Source organism: Tiliqua scincoides, chromosome 5, assembly GCF_035046505.1.
Source record: "Tiliqua scincoides isolate rTilSci1 chromosome 5, rTilSci1.hap2, whole genome shotgun sequence".
Classification (NCBI taxonomy): Eukaryota; Metazoa; Chordata; class Lepidosauria; order Squamata; family Scincidae; genus Tiliqua; species Tiliqua scincoides.
Genome location: NC_089825.1, coordinates 135,077,657 through 135,098,218, shown reverse-complemented (window position 1 = coordinate 135,098,218; position 20,562 = coordinate 135,077,657). Strand labels below are relative to the sequence as shown.

The 20,562-nt window shown below is 47.3% G+C and overlaps 1 protein-coding gene and 1 pseudogene across 2 annotated transcripts; one reads left to right on the top strand and one right to left on the bottom strand.

The window, feature by feature from the left end:
• Nucleotides 1-1,455: 1,455 nt before the first annotated feature.
• On the bottom strand, nucleotides 1,456-19,020 carry LOC136652167 (C-type lectin BpLec-like). 2 transcript variants are annotated; one of them, XM_066629084.1, is made up of 8 exons: nucleotides 18,942-19,020; nucleotides 18,280-18,422; nucleotides 15,276-15,356; nucleotides 14,379-14,470; nucleotides 13,753-13,893; nucleotides 13,449-13,563; nucleotides 12,659-12,713; nucleotides 1,456-2,021 (listed from the first exon to the last, which is right to left on the bottom strand). In XM_066629084.1, the coding sequence occupies exons 2-8, from the start codon at nucleotides 18,314-18,316 to the stop codon at nucleotides 1,952-1,954; spliced, it is 591 nt and encodes a 196-aa protein (XP_066485181.1). In that variant the 5' UTR covers nucleotides 18,317-18,422; nucleotides 18,942-19,020; the 3' UTR covers nucleotides 1,456-1,951. The 2 variants fall into 2 exon arrangements, with proteins under 2 accessions (XP_066485181.1, XP_066485182.1); XM_066629085.1 differs by lacking the exon at nucleotides 1,456-2,021 and having other exon boundaries at nucleotides 10,945-12,713.
• On the top strand, nucleotides 3,480-4,376 carry LOC136651195 (vomeronasal type-2 receptor 26-like; annotated as a pseudogene).
• Nucleotides 19,021-20,562: the final 1,542 nt, after the last annotated feature.

Genomic DNA, 20,562 nt, shown 5'->3' with positions numbered 1-20,562 from the left:
CCTCAGACTGTTGGCAAAGTGTCTCTTCAAGCTGGGAAAGGCCATGCTGCACAGCCTGCCTCCAAGCGGGTCGCTCAGAGGCCAGGGTTTCCCACTTGTTGAGGTCCATCCCTAAGGCCTTCAGATCCCTCTTGCAGATGTCCTTGTATCGCAGCTGTGGTCTACCTGTAGGGTGCTTTCCTTGCACGAGTTCTCCATAGAGGAGATCCTTTGGGATCCGGCCATCATCCATTCTCACAACATGACCAAGCCAACGCAGGCGTCTCTGTTTCAGCAGTGAATACATGCTAGGGATTCCAGCACGTTCCAGGACTGTGTTGTTTGGAACTTTGTCCTGCCAGATGATGCCGAGGATGCGTTGGAGGCAGCGCATGTGGAAAGCGCTCAGTTTCCTCTCCTGTTGTGAGCGAAGAGTCCATGACTCGCTGCAGTACAGAAGTGTACTCAGGACGCAAGCTCTGTAGACCTGGATCTTGGTATGTTCCGTCAGCTTCTTGTTGGACCAGACTCTCTTTGTGAGTCTGGAAAACGTGGTAGCTGCTTTACCGATGCGCTTGTTTAGCTCGGTATCGAGAGAATGAGTGTCGGAGATCGTTGAGCCAAGGTACACAAAGTCATGGACAACCTCCAGTTCATGCTCAGAGATTGTAATGCAGGGAGGTGAGTCCACATCCTGAACCATGACCTGTGTTTTCTTCAGGCTGATTGTCAGTCCAAAATCTTGGCAGGCCTTGCTAAAATGATCCATGAGCTGCTGGAGATCTTTGGCAGAGTGGGTAGTGACAGCTGCATCGTCGGCAAAGAGGAAGTCACGCAGACATTTCAGCTGGACTTTGGATTTTGCTCTCAGTCTGGAGAGGTTGAAGAGCTTTCCGTCTGATCTGGTCCGGAGATAGATGCCTTCTGTTGCAGTTCCAAAGGCCTGCTTCAGCAGGACAGCGAAGAAAATCCCAAACAAGGTTGGTGCAAGAACACAGCCCTGCTTCACTCCGCTTCGGATGTCAAAAGGGTCTGATGTGGAGCCATCGAAGACAACAGTGCCCTTCATGTCCTTGTGGAAAGATCTGATGATGCTGAGGAGCCTGGGTGGACATCAAATCTTGGGGAGAATCTTGAAGAGGCCGTCTCTGCTGACCAGGTCGAAAGCCTTTGTGAGATCTATGAAGGCTATAAAGAGTGGCTGTCGTTGTTCCCTGCATTTCTCCTGCAGTTGTCTAAGGGAGAATACCATATCAGTGGTGGACCTGTTGGCTCGGAATCCACACTGCGATTCTGGATAGACGCTCTCTGCAAGTACCTGGAGCCTCTTTAGTACAACTCGGGCAAACAGCTTTCCTACAACGCTGAGGAGAGAGATGCCGCGGTAGTTGTTGCAGTCACCCCTGTCACCTTTGTTCTTGTACAGCGTGATGATGTTTGCATCCCTCATGTCTTGAGGTACTCCACCTTCTCTCCAGCAGGGACAGAGGATTTCATGCAGCTCAGTGACGATGATCTCTTTGCAGCATTTTAGGACTTCAGCAGGGATGCTGTCTTTTCCAGGTGCCTTGCCAAAGGCAAGGGAGTCCAGGGCCACGTGAAGTTCTTCTAGGGTTGGTTCACTGTCAAGCTCCTCCAGCACAGGCAGGCACTCAATGTTGTTCAGTGCTTCTTCGATGACTACATTTTCTCTGGAAAATGTATTTTCATTTGTATTTAAGCGTATAATTTTATGCGCCTTTACAAATTTACAAATTTTCATTTGTATTTAAGCGTATTCATTTGTATTCATTCATTCATAATTCATTTGTATTTAAGCGTATTCATTTGTATTTAAGCGTATAATTTTATGCGCCTGTCCCACGCAATGTGCCATCTGTGAACACAAAGATAGTATTGCGCTCTGTCATTAGCCCTCCTCTTAACAGGCACATAATTTGGACAGCAAAGCTCCCCAAAATGTCTTCACTGTTCACCTCTCCTCTTGTTTAAGGGCAGGTGCCTCCCTTGTCTCTGTGTAATGACAAATGTCAGCCTGGTTCCTGCAGAAAAAGGAAAGAGGGAGAGAAATTTTGCTGCTATGACTGTGCATCATGTCCAGAAGGGAAGATCTCAAACCAAATAGGTAAGGCATGTGCTGTTAGGAAATATGGAACTGATTATGTTAACTTATCAGAAGCACCAGGAATTTTGGAAGAAACTTTGAACCTTAAATACAAGATTCTAATGGCCCAGACTAACTCCCAGAGGGCTTATAGGAAATGTTCCAAGACAATCTTTGCGTAAAGGATGAGTAACCCCAAGTTTCCAGTTCAAATGCCAAAATCATGGGAGAAATCTGAGATTACTTCAGTCCCCAAACCTGTTAAAAACAGAGATCCTCCCAATCTTATACAGTAGACTTGTATCTTTGTCTCATATCCTATCTGAATCAGGATTTCAAAATTTGGATCTCAGTTCTGGCTGTTAGACTTTCTTTATTCAGCATGTGGTTGGTCTGTGGAACTCCTTGCCACAGGATGTGGTGGTGGCGTCTGGCCTGGACGCCTTTAAAAGGGGATTGGACAAGTTTCTGGAGGAAAAATCCATTACGGGTAACAAGCCATGATGTGTATGCGCAACCTCCTGATTTTAGAAATGGGCTATGTCAGAATGCCAGATGCAGGGGAGGGCACCAGAATGAGGTCTCTTGTTATCTGGTGCGCTCCCTGGGGCATTTGGTGGGCTGCTGTGAGATACAGGAAGCTGGACTTGATGGGCCTATGGCCTGATCCAGTGGGGCTGTTCTTATGTTCTTATGTCTGCTGTGCCCAGAACCCACATTCTGGCAGAGCATCGTACTTTACAGAAGCCACAAAATGCGACACTGCATAGATCACAGCCTGGCCATTATCGCAGACAGTGACTGGCAATGGCCAGGCGGTGGCAGCAAGAGGACCAGTGGCCTCCACAGGGTCCTTGGGGCTGATCAGTTAGTGCCGAATGGAGCAGGGAGGAGTGAGAATGAGGCAGGGACTGGGACAAGAATAGAAGGTGTCAAAGGCAGGAAATGGTGGTTATTGGTGGCAGCCATTCCACTGCTACCTTATCTCTCTTCTTGGCCTTGGTCCACCTACCTTGTTCCACTCAGACGTGCACCAGCAAGATCACCGGCACAGGTCTGGGTGGACCCATTTGGGCAGAGGTGGCTTACCCCTGGTCAAGAGAACAAATGTTCTCTTACCTGTAGGAGACCTCTGCAACTGCCCTCCCAACGGTGCAGAATGCACTCCAGTGGTGTGCTTCCATTGGGGGGAGTAGATTTAGATTGTTAGAAAAATAATAAACACATCACTTTGGATCAATCTGGCTTTAACGTCGCTCAGTGACAGGCCAGACCTTTTCAGACAGACCGCTGTGGGTTTTAGACCCATCTCCCTGTCCTGTTTAGTCCATGCCATGGAGCTTTCTTACTTGCCTTGCAGAGGGTGACAGTGCCAACATGTGCTCCATTTTCAGACATGGATAACTGTATTCCTTGTATAGAAGATCACTATCCAAACAAGCACCAAGATGGATGACTCCCAAAGACTCTAAGCTTTTTGTCTTATGCAGAACCCTTGGGCATGACTTTAGCTGTCTTGGCTCTTCTCTTTGCTGCCATCACTGCTCTGGTGTTGGGAATCTTCATTCAGCAAAGGGACACTCCCATCATCAAAGCCAACAACCGGAGCCTCACCTACGTCCTCCTCATTTCTCTCCTTCTTTGCTTCCTGTGTTCTTTGCTCTTCATTGGAAAGTCTTCAAAAACAACCTGCCTTGTCCGACAAACAGCCTTTGGCCTCATCTTCTCCATTGCTGTTTCTTCAATCTTGGCCAAAACCATCACAGTGGTGGTGGCTTTCATGGCCTCCAAGCCAGGAAATGTTTTCCGGAAGTGGGTGGGGAAAAGACTGGCACATTCCATTGTGTTTTCATGTTCTCTTGTTCAAGTAGGAATTTGTGCCTTTTGGTTGGGTGTTTCTCCTCCATTCCCAGAGCTGGACACGCACTCCTTGTTCAGAGAAATCATAGTCCAGTGTAATGAAGGTTTAGCCTCCATGTTCTACTTTGTCCTGGGTTACCTGGGCTTCCTGGCCTTTGTCAGCTTCAGTGTGGCTTTTCTAGCCAGGAAATTGCCAGACACCTTTAACGAAGCCAAGTTCATCACCTTCAGCATGCTGGTCTTTTGCAGTGTGTGGCTGTCCTTTGTGCCGACCTACCTGAGCACCAAAGGAAAATACATGGTGGCTGTGGAGATCTTCTCCATCTTGGCCTCTAGTGCTGGGCTCCTGGGCTGCATCTTTTCTCCCAAATGCTATATCATTATACTGCGGGCTGAATTGAACAAACGAGAACAGTTAATAAGAAGACAGTGATGAGAAATCTAATAACTAGAGATGTTCTTAAATTTTTTTTTGGAGATTTCATTTTTTCCCAAGGATGAAAAATGCATAAAGAGTGTGTGTGTGTGTGTGTGTGTGTGTGTGTGTTGTTTTTATTTGAAAGACATTTTTATACTTTATAGTTATAAGTTATGATCACTTTAAAAGTGTATTAGGTAAGTGATCTAGGTAGTAGTGTCAGCAGATGCTGCCATAGTCATTACCCATGCACCCCCCCGGCCATTACCCACCCCCCTGGTCAGTCCAGCCCAACCACAAACAGTGATCAATTTTTACAGATGTTAGAGAGAGAAAAGACCTGCAGCAGGGGACTCTGTGTGCAGGCCACTTTGTCAAGGAACCATCTCGTAAGCATCTGGTTCCTCCCAAGTAATTAATGGGTGTTGCCAACCTGACTCAAAGCTACCCTCCATCAGAGACAGAGAGAGCTTATCATTGTCAACCCCAAAGGGCTGGCGCAGCTGGACTGCACTGCTTCCCACAGAGCAGTGAGCATGGTAGTTCTTTGCGTCCAACCAGATGGCTTGCCAGCCAGCCACACTGAGCCAGAAAAGTAACATGTGAGTGGTATCTACTGACCTTACTATGATATCTGACCAATGGGTCCTGCATCCAAATACAGGTCCCAGTGGGTTAGCTGCATTGGTTTTCCAACACACCCATCTCATTGTCTCAAGCACACAGTGAGTCTGTGATGCACATTTCTCAATTTTCTGAAGCGACTAGAACCCTTAGATCAGTGGTTCTCAAACTTTTTAGCACCGGGACCCACCTTTTAGAAAGATAATCTGTCGAGACCCACCAGGAGTGATGTCATTAACCTGGAAATGATGTCATAGCCAAATGTGACAACATCAAGCAGGAAAATATTTAACACACCCCATACAACAAAATCAAATCAAATTAAGGGTACAACTCAAAAGGTGCTCTAGGCCAGCACAAGTCGTTTGCACCGGCCTCCGGATATTGCAAAAGTGTCATAAGGTGAAGTACTGTAAGGAGAATTCAGCCTCCAGAGCATGAGCATCTGGTAAGTTTGCGCAGAATGGCTTCAGCCAGTGCGGGGGTCTGGGAAGCTCAGGGAAAGGGCATTTTGAGTGCATTCTGGGGCCAGGGCATGATGGATGGTGGACAGGCCTGTGGACGGACCAGGCCCTGGGGGGGACCAGGATCCCGTACTTAAGCTGGATCCTAATCATGCTTCTGGGTGACCTGGTCTGGCCTTGCATCGGACCACTTGGATCTGTGCCATCGGATTAGGTGGCACAAATCTGAGTAGCCACATTTAGGCTCCTACTGTGTTACCCTGGGTAAGGGGAATTGATTCTCCTTGCCCTGGGTTGTACCGCAGTCAACCCCAACCCATCCCCAATGGATGGGATTTGCCAGCAGAGGGACACTCCCATCATCAAAGCAAACAACCAGACCCTCACATACATTATCCTCATTTCCCTTCTACTTTGCTTCTTCTGCTCTTTGTTCTTCATTGGAAAGCCTACAAAAATATAACCTGCCTTGTCCAGCAAACAACCTTTGGCATCATCTTCTCTATTGCTGTTTTGTCTGTCTTGGCCAAAACTATGACAGTGGTTGTGGCATTCATGGTTTCCAAGCCAGGAAATATTATCTGGAAATTTCTCTTCAGCCTAGAAAAGAGATGCCTGAGGGGGGACATGATTGAGACATACCATTTTATGCAGGGGAAGGATAAAGTGGATAGAGAGATGCTCTTTACACTCTCACATAACACCAGAACCAGGGGACATCCACTAAAATTGAGTGTTGGGAGAGTTAGAACAGACAAAAGAAAATATTTCTTTACTCAGCGTGTGGTTGGTCTGTGGAACTCCTTGCCACAGGATGTGGTGATGGCATCTGGCCTGGATGCCTTTAAAAGGGGATTGGACAAGTTTCTGGAGGAAAAATCCATCACGGGTTACAAACAATGATGTGTATGTTCCACCTTCTGATTTTAGAAATGGGCTATGTCAGATGCAAGGGAGGGCACCAGGATGAGGTCTCTTGTTATCTGGTGTGCTCCTTGGGGCATTTGGTGGGCCGCTGTGAGATATAGGAAGCTGGACTAGATGGACCTATGGCCTGATCCAGTGGGGCTTTTCTTATATGTTCTTGTGATGCCAACACCATATACTAAAAGCATAATTTATTGATCACTGTAATTTTTTTATTGACATTTAGAAATTCCAATGCTTTGTAACTTTCTATATAAGCTGTGTGTAGCAAAGGCTCGGGGCTCTCGCCTGATCTGAGATTCAGGTCTCTGGAGAGCCTTGAGAATTCTCAATAAACAAACTTTGTTTTTCTTCTGCTCTTACTGGGTGTCTGTGTGATTCATTTCACTCTGTGCCGCCCTGGGACGCATCCACCAGCCTTTAGCCCCAGCAGGGCAGGCCTGTACTCATGACCAAGGACAACAACGTCTTTCTGAACTATTTACCTGAGGCTTGAAGATTACCAACAGGTCAACGAAAGTGGACTCTCTGTGCCCTCACGATGGCAAAAAGACTTACAGTACTTAATTGGAAGGAATGCAACCCTCTGACTTGAGTTCAGTGAATGGATGATCTTCTGCAGTTTTTAGGCAATTCGCTTATAGACATAGCTGCATACAGATAGATTTGGAACTATCAGGAGGCCATACCTTGACAAAACACTTAAAACTGCATGTAGATACATTTATTTAATATTACAGACTGTTAGTATATCCAATTTTTTTGGTAACTGGTAAATTTATAATGATCACATTTCTGTATGTTTTTTTCTGTTGCGCAAAATAAAATAAAATTTAAAAGGGGGGGAAGAGGTGGTCATTTAGAGCAGCGCCCACTTTTTTCACCACCAGAAATAATTGCAATTAAGTATGGCTCACGGCGGAGTGGCACTGGCCTTCCTGGCCCCAGGGTGGCACAAGGAAAGCCAGTGCCCTGCGTCAGCCTGGGTAATTGGCTCCACAGTGGCTGGCACCGCCGCAGTCGAGGGAATTGGACACTCAGCCAGCCGGCCCCAGTCAGCCTCCAGAAGGGCTGTTGCCCCACCAACTCCCCAAGGGATGGTGACCCTCCAGGCTGGGGATGGGTTTTAAGCAACTTTTCTTTCACTCTCCCTGTCATTAGGGCTATTTTTCCACTTTAGCAGCCACTGAAGCCTTGCTCTTTCTCTGTGTGAGCGCCTGCATGCTGCTTCCCCTGTTGTCTGCTTCCCACTAGCAACATCTCCTTGTTCCCCCTGCTGGGCACATGGTGAATTGCTATCAATTAGCAGAAATGCTGTTAATGAGTAGAAAAAGAAAATTTTCTTTTCTTGGACTAGGAGCCCAATTCTGAGCTCAGAGCGCCAGCTCACCACCAGTGCGCACTGTTGCAAATGTACTGTAAGTCACATTTGCGGGCCCTACCGCTGGGCGAGCACCAGTGGTAGCCCAGTGTTTGCCGGTGCTGGGCTACCACTGGGCAGGCGTCCAAGCTCCACCGCTCAGTGGGTGCATGGACCGCCGAGCAGCAGAGAGGTAAATGGGGGCATGGGGGAGACAGGGAGGAGGCGTTCCGGGGAGGGAGTGGAGAGGGAGGGAAACGGAACCAGTGGACCTTTGCTCCACCGGATCCAGAGATTTCGCGTTGGGCTCACCACCCAACACGAACATTCTCGATTCACCGCCAAGCTTTTTGTTGGCAGCGAGTTGAGTAGCCCCATTGTGAGGCTACTCCGTTTCCCTGGGGGAAGGGGACAAAAGTAGCTAGGTAGCTCAAGATTGAGCTGAAAGCAAACACCAGACAGGCCAAAAACAATAAAGGCACCTCTCTTCTGTGATTCTGTTACATTGTGAAGAATAAAGGTACCTCTCTTCTGCTGTTTGGGTGAATACATTTCACCAACATAAATGCAGTTTTCTGACTGTCAAATTGTAGTTTTTTAGCCTTCAGCCAGCATGTTAGCATGATACTTTGTGCGGGGCGGGCCTCAGGAGCTGCGGGCCCAACTGGAAACACTTTTGCGGGACCCCCCTCCAGGGTCACAAATAACTAATAATCACAAATGTCATAAATAACTTTATTAAGAACTTACAAATAAATAACTTATTAAGAATGTAGAAACTATTTAAAGACCAGGTGCACAATCCAGAGAGAGGGGGGGAAGAAAGAGAGAGAGAATATTAGTACTCTTATTAAGCAATGTCCAAATATATGAGATTTTATCTCTGTTATCGCCACCAGCACCACTACAGATTTTGGGGCCTCACAGGCCTCTACAGTCCAAAATGTGCTGCACCAGGGAAGCAAAGAAAGTACTAACATTTTTTTTAAGCAATATCCAAAAGTACATCAGGAACTATTTCTTTGTAATCACCACTGCAACAGATTTTGGTGCCTCACGTTCACACACTTTCTTGAAAATGGTATCTGAAATGGTCCTAAGACAGGGGTGGGCAAACTTTCAACTTGAGGGTTCCTGGACCTTTAACAATTGTGTAGGAACAGGAATTTCAGCAGGTGCACCTTGTCATCTTATAGGAGCCTGATAAGACATGTCCGATAAGATGGGAAATGCAGGATCCTGCAAATAAACATATGGTATATATGCCATGATTCCACGGTGGATCCTGCTTGTTCCCTCTGGTTATTTGCAAAGGGCGTCAAAAGTTTACCCAGCTCCCACTGGTAGGCAAGGAAGAAGGGGGTGGATGCTTGTTCACAAGGCACTGTGATTTCTCAAATATCTTTCTCTACAGTGGAAACATCCTAATGTGGGGGTGGGGGGTTGCTAGGTACCAGTGGTGAGGCAAAAAGACACTCTCCCCGTGCCTAGCTGTGCAGCTTGCATTTGGCTTTGCACATTCTGCCCAAGACGAAGTGATTGGATGATTGCATAGTTGAGTTGAAAGTAAGCCAAGCTAGATCTAGGCATGCATCCTAATGTGCACATAGTGGCGACAAGCAGCCTGACAATCGGACTCCTTCCTGTTGCTGGGCTTTTTGCAGTGGGTCTGCAAAGGAATCTTCCAGCATAACCCCTGTTATGCGGAACAAGCAGCCTCTGTTTGCCTATTCCCTTCTCCCATAATAATGCAACAGCTGCTCACTCTGGTTCCCTTGCCTGCTGCGGTGTCAGTAGTTGGAGAGTGATTCATAATTCTGGAGTGTGGGCAAAGGCAGCGTAGCTCCTCCTTGGCAAGATCTACCTTCATCATCGCACACCCCAGCTCCATGGAGAACAGAGAGAGGGTAAGGAAAAGTGCCGAAGCACTGTTTAAGACCGCAGGGAAGCCTCTGATGGATTCCCTGATCGATCCCGGAGTCTCATAAGGCTGTTTGCTGCAGGTGAGTGCGGCATGGCTTTGCGCAGGGGGGCGCCATCGTGGACCTTTGCCCCGGAGTGCCTTGAGGACAGGTCTGCAACTGCTTTGTACTGCCCCGTATCAGGAGCACTCTACCAGGTGGAGGGAAATTCAGCAGTTCTCCTCCCCTCCCCTGTTTTACTTTCTCTACTGGATGGTGCTGCTCAGCTCCACCTCCCCAAACAGCTATGGGATCTTTCTCTCCCTGCTTCCCTCCCAGCTCCAGGAGTGTGGGGCTGCCGTGATTGGGCTCTGATGAGGAAGGAGTGAAGCTAGAAGGGGTGGGGGCAGCCACTGCTCCAGCCGCTACCCCCTCCCCATATGAAAAGGATAGGATAATAAATTGTGTCAAGCTGTACCTGCCCTGAACAAAGAAGGAAGGGCTGCTGCAGCGTCAAGGTGCTTTTGAAGTCTTGCGCCATGTGCTGCAATAGCACCGACTGCCCAGGCTGAGTGAAGCTGAAGTGGCAGGCTCTGGAGACGGGCAAGTCAAGTGTGCAAGTCACCTTTAGCTTCACACAAGGGCTTGCTCAGTCCAGGCAGCCTCTGCAGCCGGCTTGGTGCGTCGCTGCCTGGAAATCAGTACTATCTCCAATGATCTGCCAGCCTAGTGTGGGGCTCTGTTAGAGGCAGGGCCCAATTTCAGGAAGTTGAGGAAAATCACCCTAAGGCCGGCCCTGACTGTAGAATTTCTGCCCATCATTTAACTTTTAAAGGCACAGTGTCCCTGCCAGAAAAAAGTGATGGCAACAACCCTAATCACAGGCAAAGGTGTCGGATTGCATTTTGTGATCTAATATATAGTTCCTTTCCATAAAACTCAACGGGAGCTCACCTCTCAGTAAGGAATGTGAGGTGGGCAGGTTGCCAAGATCGTTTTGGGAGCTTTTCCTGAAAAGGCAATTCAGCAACTTAAAACAAGTATGTTTAATTTTCAAAATCCATTCAAAAACCGTAGTTCATTTTGAATTTTTGAAATTTGTTTCTTATAGCACAATTCTATGTACGTCTACTCAACAGTTCCATTGTGGTCCATGGGACTTACTCCAAGGAAAGTGTGTATAGGATTGCAACCTTACAGTCCAATCCTAACGAGTGTTGCCCCAGCATGAAATGCCTTATTGGAGTTAAATTCTCCAGCATCATGCAGAGGCAAGCACTGCTGGAATGCCAGCAAGAAGGCCAGAGCGTTCCCACATGTGCCAGCAGATCCACCCGCCAAGGCAGGTAGGTTGGCAGGCAAGGTGGGGTTGGGGAAGGGCAGAACAGAGGTGGGGAAGATGGAACAATGTGGTGATAGGGGCTACAGGGGTGGAATGGGGAGGCAATGGGGATAGGTGGGTCGGATCTGGGAAGGAGGCAGGTTCAGCGACAGCAGTGGCTACCAAATCCTTACCCCCTTCCCAGAACCATCCAACAGAGCAGGTCCACATGGAACTGTGCCAGCAAATTTGCTTGCTCAGGTTGAGTTTGAGATGTGGAAGCTTATCCCTGGGTAAGAGAGCAAAAGTTCCCTTACCTAAGAACATAAGAACAGCCCCACTGGATCAGACCATAGGCCCATCTAGTCCAGCTTCTTGTATCTCACAGCGGCCCACCAAAAGCCTCAGGGAGCACACCAGATAACAAGAGACCTCATCCTGGTGCCCTCCCTTGCATCTGGCATTCTGACATAGCCCATTTCAAAAATCAGAAGGTTGCGCATACACATCATGGCTTGTACCCCATAATGGATTTTTCCTCCAGAAACTTGTCCAATCCCCTTTTAAAGGCATCGAGGCCAGTTGCCATCACCACATCCTGTGGCAAGGAGTTCCACAGACCAACCACACCCTAGTAACCTTGGTAGACTATATCTGCTGCCTTCCTCCCAGGTTTTAGTGAACAGGCAACAGCACAGTAAACACCCCCTCCCTGATCAAAAAGCAAGTGGGGCACAATGGTCTGTGTGTCAAGCTAGGCACAGGGAGACCTGCGTTCAAATCCCTGCTCAGTCTTGCAGCCCACCAGGTGACTCTGGGACACTCAAGACTCTCCTTCAGTCTAATCCCCCTCACAGGAGAGGATAAAATTCATATCATGATGTGAGGGTCTTCACCCAGCTGAGAAGGGGATGGTCCCTTTTGACCACAGAACCAGAAGATAAAATGTGGGACTTTTCACACCTTTTGTGTGTGTGCGCGCACCCGTGCATGGAGGGGTGCTGTGAACAGGAAGCCCTGATAGTCATGAGTGGGCCCACCTGTTCTCTACCACATAGCAACACTTTGCTTCTTGGTGCCAGCAGTGACTCCTGAGGCATTTCTTCAGCTATCTGCAGGGGGGGGGTATATTCTGGGAAGGCAGGATATAGACATGTACAATTAATGGATTCCTGTACTTTTCACAAGTGTGAAGGAGAAAGATTTAAGGCAAGTGCGGCTTGTCATGCAGGAATGTGAGAAGCTGCACCAGCCCAAATTCTGCTGCAGAAAACGGGGGCAAGAGGAGCTCTGCTGCCCTCCATCTAGTTTTGCAAAAGGAGTGTGGGTGGAATGACAACTTCAGAAATATATGCAGAAGAAAACACTTATTAACATGCTGTTGTGCTGTTGCAATAAAAAAAGGATCAGACAAGAGGGATTCCCAGAAGGCAGTTCTTCAGAGATAGTATTCTCTAGGATGGGAGCTGGAAATTTGCTTTGCCTGATGACTTGCAAACATAATGATATCAGAGGGACACCTATTGAGGCCACAATCCTATCCACTCACCTGGGAGTAAGCCCAGTTGACAACAATGGAACTTACTTCTGAGTAGACATGCATAGGATTGGGCTCTCATTCAGAAAAATCCCTCAAGGTGAGATCCATTCACATCCCAGCAGGCACCGTTGGGGGCTAGTGCCTGTTCTACGTTACCTACTTGCAGACATATGCGTTTCGTTTCTCGCAGGGAGAATCGTTCCATGCGTTGAATTCTAAAATGCAAAAGACAGGACAAAAGTTCCTTCTCTTTTTCTCTCATTGGAACCCTTCATTTTTGCCTGAATGGAGCTAGCCAATAAGGTGTTCTGCTTTCATTCATTCAAACCATTTGCTTCTAGCCCTCAGGCTGCTAATGTAATAAATATTCTAAGACTGAGTAAGAAAGGCACCAGGAGAAAAGAGACAGCAATTAATTCTTCTCCCTCCTCCTCTTCCTCCTTTTTTAATCTCATGATATCTACTTCAAGAGGTTTCCCATTCCCACTTCATTTTCCCACTTCCCAATCTGGGTTCCATTCTGAGACCACACTCTCATCATGAACACTGCAGGAGTTTCCTGTATGTCCCTGACACCAGTAAGTGAGCATGGGGTGTGGGGATGGGCGAAGTGGTAAGAGGATGGAAGGTGTGGGAGGGACAGAAAAAGGGAGGAAATGGGGCTGAATGGGGGGCAGATCAACTGCAATCACATACCATGGTAGCATCAAGTCTAATATATTAAAAATAAAATATCAAAATGAATGGGAACCCACCTGAAATTGGCTCGCGATCCACCTAGTGGGTCCCAACCTACAGTTTGAGAAACGCTGGTCTACAGAGTTCAAAAAGTAGACCAGTACTAGACTGGCAAGTAGGGATCCTCAGAACAGTAGCTGAGGCAGGCCCATTCCCGCATCCCCTATGACTGCCAAATCCTTCCTCAGACTCTGAGAAGTAAGTTTACTTACCTGTGGAATAGGTCAGCTCCACACAATATTCAGACTTGTTAAGGTTGTTGGGCTGGTTTTCCATCCAGGACTCGTAGTTGTAAACGGATCCATCAGCCCATCTCCATTTTCCATTCTGTAGAATCGAAGCAAAGCAGATCACGTTTAAAGAAATACCAGGAAAACGTAACAGACTTTTGGGGAGTTGCTGGTACAAAGGTAGAAGAGGACCAACCACAAGAATGGGAGAAGTAGCATGTGGGATTCAACGTAGGCTGAAACTTCACAGGACGATCACCAGGAATGGAACACGACCAATGCTCACCTGACGGGCATCAAGGAGTCCGATCCAGATGTCACTTGGGTTTTTCTGGTAACGGGTGATGTATTTAGCCAGCAACTCAGACTCGAACTTGTTGAGGACAGAGGCAAGTTGAGACCCATGGCGATAGCTCTGGCAATCAACCTGAAGAAGGAGAAGAAAGAGATGAACTTTGCCTCCGTTCTCCTTGCTTCCCATTTTGAAGGCATTTCTATTGGAAGAATTGAGCAAGGACCTCTGAGCATCTTCTTGTCAATTTCCATTTCATTCCCTAGTGAAGATCTTTCAGGGTGCTTAGAACTATGCCAGGGAGGGAGGGGGAATGGGAAAGGTTCTCAGACTGCTGCTACATTGTAAACATGGGGAGAAAGTCTCCCTACAGGCAGCATTTCTTCTGCAGTTGGATGCTTGTATGGGGGAAGAGGAAGACGTGCATCACATGGATCCTTCAGAAGCCCCCTGTGGAGTCCATCAGCACAGGAGAGAGAATGTCTATAGGGAGCTCTTCTTCTATAACAATAATAGACATACCATCCAAACCACTGTTGTCTTTCTTTTCCTGGCACCGTGAGGCAAACACATAGGCCAACCAAGGCATCTCTCCTGCTTGGATGAGAAATGCTTCTTACCTCAGCCTCTGCCCAGGACAGTTTTTCATCAAAATACGCATAGCAGTTGCCCTGGTTCTGCATCCAGTCTCTGTCACAGCTCTCTGCTTCGGCTGCATGAAGACAGGAGCGAGAAAAGGAAAGCAAGAATGGATGGTGCAATGAGAAAAAATTGCTTTTAAAGTTTCCTGTTAAAGGAAAAGGATCCCATGACCCGGAATTGGCAAAGTCTTGTGGAAGTCTTGTGGAATTCCATTTGGAAATGCTACATGTACGCTGTTTTGCTTCACGTCTGATGTATCCCCAAATTCCCTGCTAGGGGGAGACTTTTGCCCCAAGTTAGACCAATTAGAGATGCCACTTGTCTCTCCAGTTTTGGCCCTTCTACACAGTGGTGTTACTAGGGGGGGGGTCAGAGGGACAAAACCCCAGTAGGGCCTGAGGGGGTGGCACCACTGTGTCTGCTGTGCCCAATGTGCTACCACTGTCACCTCCACACGCCCTCTGGAGCCCTTTCACTAATCCTCTGAAAACCTTCTCAGGTTTTCTGATAAAAACTGGAAATATTGTTTAACAGCCCTCAAGAGGACTCAGAACGCTTTCAGATGGTCAGCGGACATCGTTTGAGGCTCTATAACAAGGTAAGTTTTCTCTGGGGGGGATCGTGTTGTGGTCCAGTGTCCCAGGGAGGCACAGGGGCTAGGTCTGCAACTGCTTCTACTCCTTTGCTCAGTAGAAATTAGCTGGGTTAGCATCCTTTCAAAAAGGTTACACCTGTTTTTATTCTAATCACACATATTTCTCTGTAATCCTCACTTCCAGTTTTGATCATCAAGTGATGACAGAAGATCTTTGTTCTTCCCCCAGTGCTCCTTTCAAAATGTGAAGATAGCTTAAGGGTTTGCTCAAGGGACTCACCTCCCAAGAACAAACTGGACATCAGGATGCCAAAAAGACAAAAAGAAGATGAAGTCAGGAGAGACATCTTCTTGTTCCCTGCTGGATGGACAGGAAGGACAGTAAGATTCAGTGAATGGCAGCAAGCAATGCATCCAAGAAAAGAAGGTGCAGCTCTAAATGCATGTGAGTTTCAAACAAACACTTGGAAAAGTAGCACCTCCTTGAGGTATCATTGTCATCATGTCAGCAGCAAGCAGTGCAGTTAGGAGGAAACAAAGATACCACAGCAATGCCCTGAAAGGCCACCTCAGACTTAAACCTATGGCAGCAAATCTAGACCTCTTCTCAAACATGCTCCTGAAGGGAAGCCCCTGCAGCCAATCCCAGCTTCCAAAAGGTGCACCTCTGAGACGTGTATTTTCAAACCCATTGCCTGACACATTTGCAGTTCATATGTTTAGGTGTACATCAGAAAAGAGTCAGGTGCAGTGGCATCACTATGGGTGTGCAGGGGGTGCAGGCCGCACCAGGAGATGTGCACAGGGGGGTGATGCGCACTGGGGGGGTCACCCAGTAAAATCGTGGTTTAAGGATTAATTCCACCATGTCTTATACCGTTGGATGCGTAATTTACAGCTGAATGCAATGAGAAAAACAAGAGTGAAATATCTCCTTTCTACCAAATGTTATGGCCAGAAAATCAGAAAACAGAAATGCATGGAGCCCTATGGAAAGTGAAACTGAGCCATATCACGTGTTTACTCATGCTAGGTGAACTTGCATTCGTCCATCAGAAAGGGCAGGCTAAGAGCAATCCAACAACACCAGAACAGTCCCAAGCCGATGAACACAGCCCCCAAAAAGCACCCAAGAAGAAAGTCCCTCCCTCCAAGCTGACGAATGTACTGAGCCCCTTGGAAAGTGAAACTAAGTCACACAGTTGTGTTTACTAGTAAATAAGCAAACATGCCTTGGCTTGTGATCAGGTCAGGCAAAGGAGAATGTGAGGCCACCAGAATGGTCCTGATCTGACTGAACTGGAGCTCAACAAATCCTCCAGAAGGCAGCCCCTCCCCCCCCAAAGAATAAACAGAGTCTTCAACTAGTAAACATTTTTTTCATTTTTAGACTTGCAAAGCCAGAGGGATCCCGACAGTGATCTGGTTTAAACATAAGAACTTAAATTGAACTGGGCACTGGGTAGGGCTCAAAATCCTAGTGATTTGGGGGAGGGGTATTTAATTGTTTTACTTTAATTTAATTATTTATAATTATTTATTTTGATTTGCTTGATGTTGTCTCTTCCGGCCATAACAGCACTTCTGGTGGGTCCCGGATAGATTGTCATTATAAAAAGTGGGTTCCAGTGCTAAATGTTTGAGAACCACTGCAGTAAGGTGTAATTTGTACTCTCTTGGGGGGGGTGTGTGGATGACACCCCTAAGGACCAAAATCACAGTTTGTAAGAATAACTCCATCACATGTGTGTGTGTAAAAGCCATCATATTTATATATATAAACATTAACAACAACAATAATAATAAATCATGTAATTTCATGCAGAATGCAATGAAACAAACCACGTTGAAATATCTGTGTTCTATAAAAAGATACAGTCAAAAAACCAGCACTTCATGGGAAGAGGTTCATCATGCGGGTGACCACTGGTCAGGTGTGAAGAGGCCCTGAGAGGTCCAAGTTCAGAAGCAGGTGTTTGTTATGGACTCCACCAATTAAGCAACTGTTACCCTGCACGTGCCCAATCTCTGATCTCGGAAGCTAAGCAGGGTCAGGCCTGGTTAGTACTTGGATGGGAGACCGCCTGGGAATACTGGGTGCTGTAGGCTTATACCATAGTCCTTCGAGACTGAAGGTTGCCAACCAATTAATCACAGGCCACATTTCAGCCTGCGCACTGTTCCATTAGGTTAGGATTGCAGCTGCACTTTCAGTCTGCTTAGAAGTATCAAGCTCCTTTTCCATTCCTGTGTCTCCTCTGTTCAATGGAGCAACCTCTTGCGCTTCCTGCCTCCCATACATCCCTCTACATTAATGTTATCACCACTTTTCAAACACTCTGAAACCATGTAGCTTTGCACCCTCTAAAGCCTGCAGGAACCTGCTCCCTGAGCCATGCAGACCTACTTCCCAGCGTACTCAGGCACTCACTTTCTGATGCTTTTTTTCCTGGACAGGAGAAGTTGGACAGGCAGATGCTGACTGCTCAGTTTGCAGGCTCCTCTGTGGCCCTGGTCTTTCTCAATGGCTCTTATACTGACTCTGAGCTGACATGGTGCAATAATAGGAAGGAGCAGGTACTTCAAGGAAATCCAACACCCTGTGGTGAGGAGGAGGGGAGGAAGAGTGAAGCAGCAGGCATGTTCTCCTCCCCACTCATTTCTCAGCTCACATGATTGATTTTCCTTTATCCAAACAAAGGGTGGGGTCAAGAGGCTTTAGACAAGCAGAAGATCTGATTGGATGTCGTTTCACTACTTTAGCTTCCTTGAGAGTTCTGCAGAAAACCCAATGTCAACTTCCTCTTCCCCACCCCACCCCCCCAAACAAAAGAAATCCAAAGTCCTGAGTGGTGTGTTATATTTTTCTGAGGCTGTAGTCAGGAAAACCCTGAAAAGTCAGCCACAGTCCCTGTAGCTGACATGCTGACTGAGGCAGAATTTATCCCCAAACCCAGGAGCCAAAGGAAGGGACCCAGAAATTTCCCAGAATCTTATTTTTCTATCTCACCCAAACTCACTGCCTGCATGGGATGTTGAGTATGCAGCTGCTGTGGCTGCCACAAGACGCATACACCAGGCCGAGCAATGCACACATGACACTCCTTAACGCTAGTGGCATAGCTAGTGAAGGGCGGGGGGGTGGTCCACCCTTGGGAAGGTGACACCACAAGTGTCTGCTCCACAGGATCCAAGGCACTTGTGTAGGGCTGTGTGCCCTATACAAGTGCCTTTACCTTACCACCATAAAGTGAGTAGTCCCATTGCAGGGCTGCTTACCTTACCTGAGAGAAGGGGATGAAAATAGCCTTTCGGAGACATGTAACTGATGTCCCGAAGGGGACGCGGTAGCCCGGGAGGCACAGGATCCGGCAGCAGCCCTTCTCGGTCTGCCGAGCTTGGGAGCCCTGGGCAACTCAGGATTGGGCTGTTAGTGGGGAGGAGAAAGGGCAGGCTAAGAGGAATCCAACAACAGAACTGTCCCAATCCAATGAGCACAGCCCCCCCAAAACCACTTGAGAAGGAAGTCTCTCCCTCCAAGCTGAGGAATGTATTGAGTTCTTTGGAAAGTGAAGCGCAGTCATACAGTCATGGTAATAAGCAAACAGAATATGCAAACAGGTCAAGTTCAGAAGCAGGTGTTTGTTATGAACTTCAGCAATTAATTGCAGGCCACATTTCAGCCTGCGCACTGTTCCATTAGGTTAGGATTGCAGCTGTACTTTCAGTCTGCTTAGAAATATTCAGCTCCTTTTCCATTCCCCTGTGTCTCCTCTGTTCAGTGTAGCAACCTCTTACGCTTCTTGCCTCCCATACGTCCTTCTGTATTAAAGCATCACCTCTTTTCAATGACTCTGAAACCATGTAGCTTTGCACCCTCTAAAGCCTGCAGGAACCTGCTCCCTGAGCCATGTAGACCTTCTCCCCAGAGCACTCAGAAACTCACCTTCTGATGCTCTTTTCCTGTCCAGGCAGATGTTGACTGCTCAGTTTGCAGGCTCCTCTGTGGTCCTGATCTTTCTCAATGCCTCTTATACTGACTCTGAGCTGATATGGTGCAATAACAGGAAGAAGCAGGTACTTCAAAGAAATCCAGCTCCCTATGATGAGGAGGGGGGGGAGGAGTGAAAGAGCAGGCGTGTGAGTTATATTCTCCTCCCCACCACAAAGCTTTCTCTCTTCAAATGATTTCCCTTTATCCAAACAAAGGGTGGAGTCAAGAGGCTTTAGACAAGCAGAAGATCTGATTGGATGTCGTTTCACTACTTTAGCTTCCTTGAGAGTTCTGCAGAAAACCCAATGTCAACTTCCTCTTCCCCACCCCACCCCTCCAAACAAAAGAAATCCAAAGTCCTGAGTGGTGTGTTATATCTTTCACCCCCGGAAGATCTGAGGCTGTAGTCGGGAAAACCCTGAAAAGTCAGCCACAGTCCCTGTAGCTGACATGCTGACTGAGCTGGGGGGGGCGGGGGAGTGAAACAGCAGGCATGTGAGTCATATTCTCCTCCCCACCCCAAACCTTTCTCTCCTCAAATGATTTCTCTTTATCCAAATAAAGTGATAGAAGGATCTTAAAATGAGATCCTCAATGGTTAATGCTTAATGGTTAATTCACTTCTCTAACTTAGACAAAAAACTGAAATTGGAGCCAAGAGAATGACTGTTGTTCCTCTCAAAGGCAGGATGGGAGTGTTGCTGTCACAGTGACCCTAAGAGTCTCAGTGTGTGGTTGGTCTGTGGAACTGCTTGCCACAGGATGTGGTGATGGCATCTGGCCTGGATGGCTTTAAAAAGGGATTGGACATGTTTCTGGAAGAAAAATCCATTACGGGGTACAAGCCACGATGTGTATATGCAACCTCCTGATTTTAGAAATGGGCTATGTCAGAAGGCCAGATGAAAGGGAGGGCACCAGGATGAGGTTATCTGGTGTGCTCCCTGGGGCATTTGGTGGGCCGCTGTGAGATACAGGAAGCTGGACTAGATGGGCCTATGGCCTGATTGAGTGGGGCTGTTCTTATGTTCTTATTGACAAAACATGTAGATCATAATTTTCCCAAAGGGAGTTACCCCAAATCTTGTCTAACCAAGATAAAATAAAGTCAACATGACATGACATGACAAAGTTTCCTGAACTTGTTAAGCTGTTTGTTGTTGAGGATAAATTGATTTTGCTAGTAGGTGTGGTTGGAGAGATGAGGCTGGATAGCAGACAGTGGACATTTGTATCCAAACTGAGATCTATATGGCTTCAGGGACAATTTACTTGGGGTCATTGGTGGACTTGACTGGGATATCACCTCATATACGGCAGACATCATGTTGGCATCCTTTAGTCTCGGAAGACTCTGGTATCGCGCTCTGAATGGTGGTTCTGGAACAGTGTCCTCTCCAGTGCGCAAAGCCTGGGTAAAGTAGGTAAGGAGGATAGGCTGTTCATATGAAGGGTACAATTTATGGAAATGGGCTGCCAAGGGATATGCAAGTGAAAAAGTTTGGGAACCACTGCAGGAGAACCATGAATCAAATCCACCTTTAAGGTGTCTGGTGTGTTAAGCCAGAAGCTC